General features: G+C 43.3%; 1 protein-coding gene across 6 annotated transcripts in view; it reads left to right on the top strand.

Annotated features, from left to right (window-relative positions):
- Positions 1 to 13313, top strand: part of CDC27 (cell division cycle 27) — a 65183-nt gene that overhangs the window by 8295 nt on the left and 43575 nt on the right. For 5 of the 6 annotated variants that reach the window (XM_055130666.1, XM_055130667.1, XM_055130665.1 and 2 more), the window contains exon 2: positions 11873 to 11948. In XM_055130666.1, the coding sequence (XP_054986641.1) occupies positions 11873 to 11948 (76 nt within the window). Of the gene's footprint in view, positions 1 to 11872; positions 11949 to 13313 lie in introns of those variants that run through there. The other variant, XM_004618010.2, reaches the window with a different exon arrangement.

Genomic DNA, 13313 nt, shown 5'->3' with positions numbered 1-13313 from the left:
TGTGGGTTCAGTCTCTGGCACCACGCATGGTCCCCCTAACCCCACCAGGTGTGATTCCCTGAGCACTAATGTGTATGACCCAAAAACCAAAAATAGAGAAAAGGAAAAGGAAATATCTCAAAGTTCTAGGTTCTTATGATCATAGTGTATGTGTCAGATATTCTGGCTAATCAATATATCTAAGGTTGATAGTGGATTGTGTGGGTCTTTTATGACATATCTACATGATAAGTACTTGTGGTGGATACTCTGGAAGATGTTTATTTGGTTTGGGGGCCACACCTGGTGACGCTCAGGGGTTACTCCTGGCTCAACACTCAGGCATCACTCCTTTTTTATTTTTTTTTTTTTGCTTTTTATTTATTTATTTTTAATTTATTTTTATTTTTGAAATTAGTGAATCACCATGAGGGTACAGTAACAGATTTACACATTTTCATACTTGTGTTTCCCTCATACAATGTTCGAGCATCCCTCCCTCTACCAGTGTTCATTCTCCACCACCAGTGAACCCAGTATCCCTCCCACCTCCCAATCCCATCCCCTCCCTCTCCGTCGCCCCCCCCCCCCACTCTGTGGCAGGGCATTCCCTTTTGATCTCTCTCTTTCCTTTTGGGTGTTGTGGTCTGTAATAGGCGTATTGAGTGGCCATCATGTTCAATCTGTAGTCTACTTTCAGCACGCATCTCCCCTCCCGAGAGGGTCCTTTAACCAGAGCTTACTTGATGTTCCCTTCTCTATTTGAACTGCCTTTTCCCCCAGCATGTGAGGCCAGCTTCTAAGCCGTGGAGCCAACCTCCTGGTACTTATTTCTAGTATTCTTGGGTGTTAGTCTCCTACTCTGTTATTTTATATTCCACAGATGAGCACAATCTTTCTATGTCTGTCTCTCTCTTTCTGACTCATTTCACTTAGCATGATACTTTCCATGTTGATCCACTTATATGCAAAGTTCATGACTTCATCTTTTCTACCAGCTACATAGTATTCCATTGTATAGATGTACCAAAGTTTCTTTAACCAGTCATCTGTTCTTGGGCACTCGGGTTTTTTCCAGGTTCTGGCTATTGTAAACAGTGCTGTGATGAACATATAAGTGCAAATGTCATTTTGACTATACTTTTTTGCTTCTCCGGGATATATTCCCAGAAGTGGTATTGCTGGGTCAAATGGGAGCTCAATTTCTAATTTTTTGAGAAGCGTCCATATTGTTTTCCAGAAGGGCTGAACAAGTCGGCATTCCCACCAACAGTGTAGAAAGGTCCCTTTCTCCCCACATCTCCTCCAACAGCGGTTGCTTTTGTTCTTTTGGATATGTGCCATTCTCCGTGGTGTGAGGTGGTATCTCATAGTTGTTTTGATCTGCATTTTCCTGATGATTAGTGATAAAGAGCATTTTTTCATGTGCCTTTTGGCCATTCGTATCTCTTCTTTGGGAAAGTTTCTGTTCATTTCTTCGCCCCATTTGCTGATGGGGTTGGATGTTTTCTTCTTGTAGCGTTCAGCCAGTGCTTTGTATACCCTTGATAGCAACCCCTTATCGGATGGGTACTGGGTGAATATCCTTTCCCATTCTGTAGATTGTCTTTGTATTCTGGTTACTGTATCTTTCGAGGTGCAGAAGCTTCTTAGTTTAATATAGTCCCATTTGTTTATCTTTGTTTCCATTTGGTTGATCAGTTGCTTGTCATCTTTGAAGATATCGTTAGCTTCAATATTGTGGAGGGTTTTTCAGGCATCATTCCTGATGTTGCTTGGGGACCAATTGAGATGCCAGGGATCAAACCCAGGTCATCTGCATGCAAGGCAAACACCAACACCCTAACTGCTGTACTATAACTCTGACCCCTGGAAGATGCTATTTAATGGGAATTAGAGCCTATATTTTTAAACTTTGCTTATATTAAGAGATGGGCAAAGAAAAGGCTTTCAGCATCTAATATGTGCCCATCAATATAGTAGGAGTACAAGTATCTGTATTCATTTAATTCACACAGAGATAATGTGGATTTCATTTATCCAAGAGATAGAGCTGAGAAAATTAAATTGTACTGCTCGAAGTACTGGCAAACAAATTTGAGTATCGACTAAAATCCTGGGTATATTCTTTTTACTCACTGTGTTCTTTCACTTACAATCAAGTGAACAAGGAGATTTTTAGGAAATGTTCATATTTAATTGAAGAATCCATAGGTGATCTGATTTGTATTACAAAATCATTCTTCTGTATGCTGTGGAGTTTGTCATGAGTAGAGATTTCCAGAGTTCCTCAACTGTTGGCTGTACAAGTATAAAGAGAAACTTAGGGCGCACAGTGGGAGGACTACCATAAGTCAGCAATTAGTTGTTTACTCATTCAGTAGTAATGACTCATTATTAATAATGACTCACTATAAATCCACATTAAAAAGTAGATGCTGGGAGCATAACACTGGGCAAAACAGATCTCTACCTTTCTAAGCTTATGTTACAGTGAAAAAAGACATTACTGAGCTGGAGCAATAGCACAGCGGGGAAGGCATTTGCCTTGCACATGGCTGACCTGGGTTCGATTCCCAGCATCCCATATGGTTCCCTGTGCACCACCAAGGGTAATTGCTGAGTGCATGAGCCAGGAGTAACCCCTGTGCATCGCTGGGTGTGACCCAAAAAGCAAAAAAAAAAAAAAAGAAAGGAAGGAAGAAAAAGACATTACTTTAATATTCTTCTAAATGGGGCTGGGGAGATATACAACAGGTAGATTGCCAGGAGTGATCCCGAGCACAGAGCTGGAGTAAGCCCTGAGCACCACCTGGTGTCAGCCCAAATCAGGACTGAAGCTCAGAAATAACTTGGTCATCTCGATTTGTAGCTAGCTGTGTCTGTGTGTCCTTGTTTATCTGTGATGGGCTAAAAGATCATATTAAGCATTAGGAAATAATTTCTGAGCCGAATTAGATTTGAGTATCCTTTATTATTTTCTGAATAAGATATTTTGCTTAGTTATGCTGTCCAAGTGTTGAGATTCCCCAAGAACATTTATGGTTCATCCCATGACTTTGGGGGTTACAACTTCTTGAAGGCAAAAATAATGGTTTTTTTCCCTATATTTCATTGATTATCCTACTTGTTATTTCTCTAATTATCATAATTGTCTTTATTGTAGCAAATGTTCAGTGTTTTTTGAATGAGTAATTGTTTTGGAATTCCGGATCTATTTTTCATTTACTGCCCTACAGACTTTTAGAAATGGTACTCTAGTGCTAAAAACAAGTTAAAATATTACTGACTTTTATGGGGACTGGAGCGATAGCATAGCAGGTAGGGTGTTTGCTTTGCATGTGGCCGACCCGCGTTCGATTCCCAGGATTCCATATGGTCCTCCGAACACTGCCAGGAGTAATTCCTGAGTGCATGACCCAGGAGTAACCCCTGTGCATCGCCGGGTGTGATTCAAACACACACACACACACACACACACACACACACACACACATAGGCATCCCATGTACAAGGCAAGTGTATATATATATATATGTACATATATATATGATTTTTACCGTATGGGGTGCTGGGGATTGAACGCTACCTGCTGTACTCTGGAGGCATATTTTGAATGAAGAGACTAAGACTTACAGACATTCAGATATTTTCCTAAGACACAGAAATAGTAGTCCTAGAACATGAATTTTGAACTCAACTTTCTCATCCTCATCTATCTTTGGTGGTGATATTTATGTTTGAGAGAGGTAATCCGGGGACTGGGTGCATTTCATTACAGACTAGAGGCAAGAAGACTGTTTAGGAAACTACAAGTTTAAAGGAAAAGTTTCTGTTACAGACTGGGTGTAGACAAGAGAAAGTGGATTCTAAATATCTTTTTTAGCTTTTCTTCGATTTTTAGGGTTTTTTGTTTGTTTTTGGTGGCCCAGGAGACCTCAGGCCCACACCTGGCAGTATTTGGCCAGCTGGCCTATGTGACTCAGTGCTAGGACTCAGCTGTATGGTGCTGGGGGTCGAACTCGGGTACTCTGTCTGCAAAGCTTACTTCCCTATTTCTCTGGCAGCCGCTCTGTAAATGGTGGTTGAATTTAGTAGTCTGCTAAACTTTTCAACCTGTAATTTCCGAAAATTAAGTCGCTAACGTACTCATTATTTCATCTATCCTTACTTTATTTTTATCTGGCTTTGCATGGTAAAGCTCATCCCGAATTTTGGGTAAGAACCCCACCAACAGCCCTGCCCCCCCCAAGCCCCCCAGCCACACCCACAACCCACTGCTGCCGGGTAAACTCATCTGGCAACACAGCGCTCCAGATTGACGACTATCGGAAGACTTGCAATCCAAGCTGCTTAAATTTATGAGTACACCGGTCTCTGAAAACCTTGGGGTGCCCTTGGGAGCCGGGTGGCCCAAATCTCCTGTAGCCATACCCACACCCTCAGCTGCCACTGTGCCAATGGCCCAACTCTACTGCTTCTTGACTGTCTGCAGAGACAAACCATCAAAAATTTCAGGTACACCAGTTTTCAGGATGCGAACTCTGGGGTCTTCTCAGAGTGGGGGCAGGCAAGCTCCCTGCCCCCACCGTACTTCTGGAAGCGCCGTAGCCATATCCACATCCTAGAGTTTCTGGAGCAGGCAGCTGCATGTGCATAGGTGACACCCCCAAATTCCACAAAACTGACATCTCAGTAGGAGCACACTTGAGTTAGCTGGGAAAGTAACACCGAGGCCAACTGAGCTCAGTAAACAAAAGCAGTAGCACAGAAGTCTCAACGAGAACAGCTTAGTGAAACCTCTCACGAGGACTTAATGGCCCCATGGTGAGATAGAACAATTTTCATAAATTTTCTTTTACTGTGGTATTTTGTGTGTTTATACATATTTTTTTCCCTTTGCGGAGGGGGTTGGGGGGGATGGAGGGGATCACACCCACTGATGCTCAGGAGTTGCCCCTGGCGGTGCTCAGGGGACCATGTGGGGTGCTGGGGATTGAATCCCGGATTGGCCGAGTGAAAGACAAACACCCTACATGTTGTACTATTGCTCTGACCCCATTTGTATTTTGGCCCACATCTGGAGGTGCTCGTGAGTTACCTCTTGCTCTGGGCTCAGGAATAACTCCTCTGGCTCAGGGAACCATATACAATGACAGGGATCAAACTTGAGTTGTCCACATGCAAGGCAAATATCCCACCTGTTGTACTATGGTTCGAGCCCCTACTGCAGTATTTTTTGGATACTTCCTTTAGCCATTTAGTTTTAACGAGTAATAGGAAATCAATTATTTTGTGCCTGCTAAGGGGCAGGTGCGGTGACATGGATGGGAGAATGGGGACGTGGTGAAGGGAAAGGAATTGGTGCTGGAACATTGAATGCCTGTCACAACTATATTATGAGCAACCTTGTAAACCACAGTGTTTTTTTTTTTTTTTTTTTGCTTTTTGGGTCACACCCAGCGATGCTCAGGGGTTACTCCTGGCTTTGCACTCAGGAACTACTCCTGGCGGTGCTTGGGGGACCATATGGGATGCCGGGGATCGAACCCGGGTCGGCCGCGTGCAAGGCAAACACCCTACCCGCTGTGCTATCGCTCCGGCCCCAAACCACAGTGTTTAAATACAGTAAAAATAAATGAATTTAAAAAAATTTTTTTTATTTCAAACTAAAAGTATTCTTTCCTAATCCTAACAGATTAGGATCAAGACTCTTGTAGTGGTTGCTAAAATGCAAGAAAAAGTGACTTTCTAGATCCATTTATCTCTTCTCCTTTCTGGATGGATGACTTAATAGTTTTCTCTTACCTAAATGCTATCAAGTACTTCCAGTACTGTAATAGAAGTGGTGAGAGAGCGCAGTCTTGTCTTGTGCCTGATCTTAGAGAGAAGGCTTTTAGCTTTTCCCCAATGAGTATAATGTTTTTGGCTTTGGGAGTCAGACCCAGCAGTGCTCAGAACTTACTCCTGGCTCTGCGCTCATGGATCAATTCAGGCGGGGCTCAGGAAGCTGTATGGGGTGCCAGGGATTGAACCCAACTGTGTTTGTGGCTAAGTGGCTTGACTGTGTTAAGGGAAGTTCAATTCTCATTTTATTGAGTTTTTTTCATGATTGAGTGCTGGATCATATCAAATGCTTTCTCGGCACCTATTGATATGATCGTATGATTTTTATTTTTCCTTTTATTCTTATGGTATATTTCATTGATTGACTTCTGTATTTTAAACGAGCCTTGCATTCCCACTTGGGCATGTGTATGATCTTTTTGATGAGTTGTTGGACTTGATTTGCTAGTATTTTATTGAGGATCTTTGCATCTGTGTTCATCAGGGATATCAGTCTGTAATTCTCCCCTTTTGTGCTGTCTCTGTCAGCTTTTGATATCAGGGTAAGGCTTGTTTCATGAAAACTATTTGCAGTGTTTCTGTTTCTTCAGTTTCCTGAATTTGAAGTCTGAGAATGATTGGCAGTAGCTCTTCTTTAAAGGTTTGATTCAAAGAACTCACTCCTGAATCCATCTGGGCTTGGGCTTCTGTTTTGAGCAAAGCCTTTGGTTACTGTTTCAAATTCCTCAACAGTGATCCATCTGCTCAGGTGTTCCTTGTCTTTTTGGTTCCGCCTTGGGAGGTTATAGTAGTCCAAGAATTTATCCATTATGTGGCATAAAGATTTTAAAGTCATCCCTGATAATCCTCTGAATTTCTGTGATACTTGTTGTGGTGTCCCCTCTTTCATTTCTAATTTCGTTAGTCTCTCTCTCTCTCTCTTTCTCTCTCTCTTGCTAGTGGTTATTGATCTTGTTTATTTGTTCAAAGAATCAACTCTTGGTTTAATCAATCTTTTGGATTTTTTTTTCCAATTCATTAATGTCTGCTCTGTTTTATTATTTCCTTTCTCCTGCCTGCCTTTGGCTTCTTTTACTGTTTTCCAGGTTCTTTTTTTTTTTTAAATATAACTGTGATTTATCAAGTTGTTCATAATACAGTTTCAGGCTTTAACTGCTCTACCGTCAGTCCCACCACCAGTGTACCCATCCCTCTACTGATGTCCCCACCCACCACCCCAACCTGCCCCCTTGCAGGTACAAATTTGTTTGTTACAACACAAAGGCAAGTGGAATTACCAACACCTAGACCAATAAGAGTCAGTTTGTGATTATCATTGTATCTCACAGCGTTACTAAAGTCATTGTCTGAGGATCCACCGTGCTGGTTAGTGCAGCCTTCTGTATGTTGTTTAGGCTCTCTGAGTTTGGTGGGCTTCTGTGCACCTTTCAGTCAGCTTTGATCTGATCCAGCTGGGCTGGTTGGTCTTCTGTATCCAACTGGGTGGTCTTCTACATTTCAGCAGCTTTGATGTGATCCAACTGGGCTGAGAGTACTATGAAACTGGACTTGTGAGGACCAGGAGCTATAGAGCTGGAATCGTCGGGTCACTTGATAGTTTGATGAGGCTCAGTTGTGGAGCTGGGCCTCAGTTGGGGGGTGTCATGTTCTTTTCTCTTTTTTTGGTCTTTTTGGGCCCCACCCGGCGATGCTCAGGGCTTAATCCTGGCTCTGCCTTCAGGAATCATTCGTGGTGGTGCTCGGGGACCCATATGGAACGTCAGGGAATGAACCTGGTTCAGCCGTGTGCAAGGCAAAACGCCCTCCTGTGTACAGTCGCTCTGTCCCTTTCAAGTCCTTTTGAAGATGTAATGCTGGACTAATTTCTCTGCTGGCACCATGGCAGGTGGGGGTGGGGACCGCTGGTGTTTTGGTTGGTGGGGACAGGGGGCTCTGTGAGATTCTACTCGGCTCACCCCCATTCCGAGACTACCTCAGAGTTTTCAGCCCAAAGATCCATCCCTCCTAGGAAGGAAGATCCAGCTGTTTGTCATTCTTTCTGAAATTATGTGAAGATGGGCCATTTCTGTCAGGTGTTGGGTGTGGTTGCGGGCTGCTGTGCCTTCAGGCAGAAAGGGGACTTGGTCCACCCTATCCTGAGAGGGCCCTAGAGTTCTTAGCCCAGTCTACCAAGGAAGATTTGGCAATGTCATATTCTTATTCTTACTCTTTTCTTTTTTTTTTTTCCTTTTTTTGGCCACACCTGGCAATGCTCAGGGGTTGCCCTGGTGGTGTGCAGGGGACCATATGGGATGCTGGGGATCAAACCCAGGTCAACCTCATGTACAGCAAACTGCTTACCCTCTGTACTATTACTCTGGCCCCTGTATCATATTTTTTTGTATTTTTGATACTGGGCTTTTTCTCTGCAGCTATTTTCCAGTTTTTTAAACTGTGTAGTTTGGTTATTTGTGTGGGTTCTTCCTTCCTTCCCAATGAATGCTTTCATAGCTATAAACTTTCCTCTTAACACTGCTTTTCCCACAAGTTTTGATACCTTGTGTCCTCATTCTCATTGGTTTCCAGGAAATTTCTTGATTTCCTCTCTGGCCCACTGGTTGTTCAGTAGTGGGTTGCTCTATTTCCAGGTGTTTCAGTTACTTCTCCATTTCTGTTTGTGATTCACTTTTATTTTCAACACATCATGGTCTGAGAAGAGAGTTGTTAGGGTGTCTATCCTCTTGACTTTACAGAGGTGTGTTTTATGGTCCGGTGTGTGGTCTGTCCTGGAGAATGTCTCACTGCATTGGAATAAAATATGTATCAGATTTGGGGGGATGAAAAGCCATATAAACCCCTCTTTTCCTTCAAAGCTAGTACTTCCTTGCTGAGTTTGTCTAGTTGATCTATTGAGAGGTGACAGAGTGGTGAGGGAATCTCCAATCATTGTGTTGCTATCAGTGTCTTCCTTCAAGACTATTAGCAATTTTTTAAATTTTTCTGGTCCCTTGCACATGTTTAGCAATGTGAGATCTTCCTGATTGTACATGACCTTTGATTATTAAGAAATGACCCTCTCTGTCTCACAACTTTTGTTTTTTTGTTTCTTAGACCAACCTAGCAATGCTCAGGGGTTACTCCAGGCTCTGCACTCAGGAATTACTCTGGGCTCTGTACTCAGAAATTACTCCTGGTGGTGCTCTGGGGACTAAATTGGATGCCAAGGATCGAACTCAGTTAGCTACATGCAAAACAAGCACTCAACCTGCTGTAGTGTTGCTCTGACCTCTTTCTTACAACTTTTATAAGCCTGAAGTTGATGTTGTCTGATACAAGTATCACCACCCCAGCCTTTTTTGTTTGCTTGAAATACTGTTTTCCAACTTTTGACTTTGAGTCTGTGTTTGCCCCTACTGTTCAAATGCGCTTCTTATAGGTAGCAGAAGGTTGGATTCAGTTTTCTAGTCCATCCTGCCAAACTGTATATTTAGGCCATTGACATTGAGTGGAATTATGGAGTTTTGTGCCGTCTTTCTGTAGAAGTTGGTGTGTTTGTGATTCATCTTGTCTTAAAGTAGCCCCTACAGCTCTTCTTGTAAAGTTGGTTTTGAGTCTATGAACCTCCTGGTCTGCTGTTTATTCATGAAGTTGTGTATCATTCCTTCAAATCTGAAGAAAAGTCAGGCTGGGTAAAATAAGAGGTGAGGCATTCACTTAATTAAAGGGTGTTTTTGGTTTTGTTTGTTTGTTTGTTTTGGTATATCCCACATTTCTCTGGGCCTCAGTAAGTCATTTGATAAATCTATAAATTTTAAGGATGCTCCTTTGTATGTGTTTTCTTTGAAAATCTTGTTGCTTTCAGCATTCTCTTTCATTGTTCTGAATAGGATGTGTCTTGGGCTTGTTTATTCGGTCGCTTAACTGGTCCCCGTCAGGCCTTTGAATCTGGGTGCATGTGCCATTTGGCTCAGGAAACTTCTCGGTGATGGTTTCTTTGACTGGTGATTCTCACGGCACTCCTCTTGAATTCATCCCCAAGTTCTCTTTCCTGTTGTTCATTTATTTTGAGACTTTTCCCCATCTTCTGCTGTTGTCTGGAAGTTTCTGCAGCTAAAACTCACTAATTTTTTCCTCAGCTACTCTTTGTTATTCTGTTTCTGAAGCCTTCCAGTGAGTTTTTCATTTCATCAACCAGCTTCTTTATTTCCATCATTTCTGCTCGTGGTTTTCTCATTTCTACTTTCATATCTTCTTGTGTCTTAGTGGCTGTCTGTTCCATTGTTTCTTTGAGCTCCTTAAACGTCCTCAACATTTTCTCCCTGAATCTTTGTCAGAGGTTCCGTAACTGGTTGGGTCTTCAGGGCTACCATCTTCTCTCTCTAGGCGTGGTAGGGTCCCGCGCTGCTTTCCCCCGTGACTTGGCGGTCCGGAGGTTGGCCTTTTCCGCTCACCTTTCACACTTCCCCCACCCCCTGGGAGCTCTGAGGGAACCAAGTATGTGTCACTCTCTTTCCTCTCTGTCGGAGCTATCTTGATCAGATTTGTTGTGGTTTTTTTGGGGGGGGGGTCACACCCAGCGATGCTCAGGGGTTCCTCCTGGCTTTGCACTCAGGAATTACTCCTGGCAGTGCTTGGGGGACCATATGGGATGCCGGGGATCGAACCCGAGTCGGCCGGGTGCAAGGCAAACGCCCTACCCGCTGTGCTATTGCTCCGGCCCCTTGATAAGATTTATTGTTACACTCTAGTTTCGATTTTCCCTTCCTGGTTCCAAGAAGTCTTTCAGTGTCCTGGGCCCTGCCACTATTCCAGATATAATCTAATTCTTCTTTCCACAACTAGCTTTGTGTGTTGTTGTGTGGCGAGGTGACTGCCGTTAGGATGCCAGTGTACGATCTTGTGAGCTATGAGAAAGTGCAGTCTTGTGGCGGTTCTACCCTTGGAGGGAGAAAGGCAGATGCTGGTGCAGATTTCCACGCAATATTGAGTTCTGGACTGGAGACAGGGTGGGCTGAGTTTATTTCCTAGCTGAATGGGCCTCAATATAATGCTTAAAATATCATTTATGCTTTATGTGATATTTCATAACTAAAAAAATGAACATTCACATAGTTTTGAAGATAGTTGTACTCATTTGCTTGCCATCATGCTTCCTTGAGTGGAGGTGAATAGGGGGAAGTTTTTGTGGGAGGTGTTATGTATTTCAACATCTTCCTCAAAGATGTGAAATTCTTTGAGAACCATTACTATAAGCGCCTGTCTTGGAGGGTGGGAATCAGTTATCTGTAAACAGGTAACTGGCATAATGCAGGTGCTCCGCTAGAAGGAGCATATTTGAGAAAAGTAAAAGCCATGAAAGATTTATGAAGTGCCTGTTATTTTAGCTTGGTCTTTAGATTCTGCATGTGAGAAGAGTAGGTAAAGCAGTCCAAATTATTCATGAAGGAAAAGGGGCTGGAGTGATAGCATAGCGGGTAGGGCGTTTGCCTTGCATGTGGCCGACCCGGGTTCAAATCCCAGCATCCCATATGGTCCCCTGAGCACCGCCAGGAGTAATTCCTGAGTGCAGAGCCAGGAGTAACCCCTGTGCATCGCCAGGTGTGACCCAAAAACCAAAAAATAAATAAATTAAAAAATAAAAAAATGAAGGAAAAGGAAGTACAAAGGCATGAAGGCCCATGAGCCCATTGAGACTTGAGTAATTAAGTTATACTGAGAGCCGTGTAGTGGCATTTGCACTGTGGACACTGAAGTTTTTTCATTTAAGTGAAAAAGGTTGGTTTAAGGTTGTTGTTTGTTTGTTTTTTTTTTTTTTTTTTGGCTTTTTGGCTTTTTGGGTCACACCTGGTGATGCACAGGGGTTACTCCTGGTTCTGCACTCAGGAATCACCCCTGGCAGTGCTCAGGGGACCATATGGGATGCTGGGAATCAAACCCGGGTCGGCTGCGTGCAAGGCAAACGCCCTACCCGCTCTGCTATTGCTCCAGCCCCTGGTTTAAGTATTTTATGCAACTGTGCACATGGTTACGTGAAGCGATTCTTACATTCTTTTCCTTCCTCTTGCAGGCTGCTATATGGCAAGCACTAAATCACTATGCTTACCGAGATGCCGTTTTCCTCGCCGAACGACTGTATGCAGAAGGTTGGTAGTCTGTTCATTCCTTTTATTTATAGAATCATAAATAAATAAAATATTTAGATTTCATCATTACTGCAAAAAGATTCTGGGTTTCAGTTTTTATTACTGGCAGTAGTTCATAAAAACTTAACACTGCAACTGTGTAGCTCCCACGTACGACATTTTATAGTTATAGTTGCTTCAGGTGTTCCCTTCTTCAGGTTTTCCTTTTAAACAGAGTACCAGTGTTCCTCAACCACCAGGATTGGTGCCAGTCTGTGAGTATAGATGTATTGAAAACCTCTCACCTGTGCCTTGGTAGTTACTGCTGCTGGGGTTGCAGGGCAGGGACCTGTCCCTGGGTAGGAAGTGGTTTAAGGACACTGGTCCATATGATGTGGCTCAGAGCATCACTTTAGAATCTACAGCCTCCTTACAAACCCTAAACCAAACCTGTTGCGCAAATTATACAGTTGCAAGGAAGATATTTGCAGTCTGTGTATTACCTATTTCTCACTTGTGAAGTAAAGATATTGCCAATTAAAAGGGATGATGTAAAATTCCCTAATATGCTTCTGTAGATAATTATGTCACTGTTATCCCCGTTGCTCATCGATTTGTTCGAGCGGGCACCAGTAATTGTTTTTGACATACGCCACAGGTAGCTTGCCAGGCTCTGCTGTGCAGGCGAGATACTCTCTGCCGCTCTCCGAGAGGGGCGGAGAAATCAAACCCGGGTCAGCCGCATGCAAGGCGAATGCCCTACCCGCTGCGCTATTGCTCCAGCTTGCTTGTACTTTTTTTTTTTTTTTTTTTTTTTTTTGGTTTTTAGGTCACACCCGTCGATGCACAGGGGTTACTCCTGGCTCTGCACTCAGGAATCACCCCTGGCGGTGCTCAGGGGACCATATGGGACGCTGGGATTAGAACCCGGGTCGGCCACGTGCAAGGCAAACGCCCTACCCGCTGTGCTATCGCTCCAGCCCCTTATGTACATTTTTTTATTTGAGTCATTTCTTTGGGTGGTATACCCTAAAATGGAGTTTGTAAGTCAAGGGTGTGATCAGGTCTACAGTAAATTTTCTCTTGCCTACTTGATGACCTAACAGAGAAGTGTAATAATATGGGATGTCTCATGATGGGAGACATCCTTTATTGGTTGATTGATTTAGGCTTTTTGGTCATACCTGTTGATGCTCAGAGTCACTCCTGGATCTGCACTCAGGAATTATCCCTGGCAGTGCTCAAGGGACCATACGGGATACCGTGGACCAAATTTAGGTCTGTTGCATGCAAGGCAAATGCCCACCTGCTGTACTGTCACTCCTGCCCCAAAGGGAGACAGCCTTTATAATCCTGTCTATATCATTGGGCTATTTTGATGTGTTT

The sequence above is a fragment of the Sorex araneus genome, chromosome 3 (genome assembly GCF_027595985.1).
Source record: "Sorex araneus isolate mSorAra2 chromosome 3, mSorAra2.pri, whole genome shotgun sequence".
NCBI classification, from domain to species: Eukaryota; Metazoa; Chordata; class Mammalia; order Eulipotyphla; family Soricidae; genus Sorex; species Sorex araneus.
Note: the sequence above shows the minus strand (reverse complement) of the source record. Positions and strands in the feature narration are given on the sequence as shown.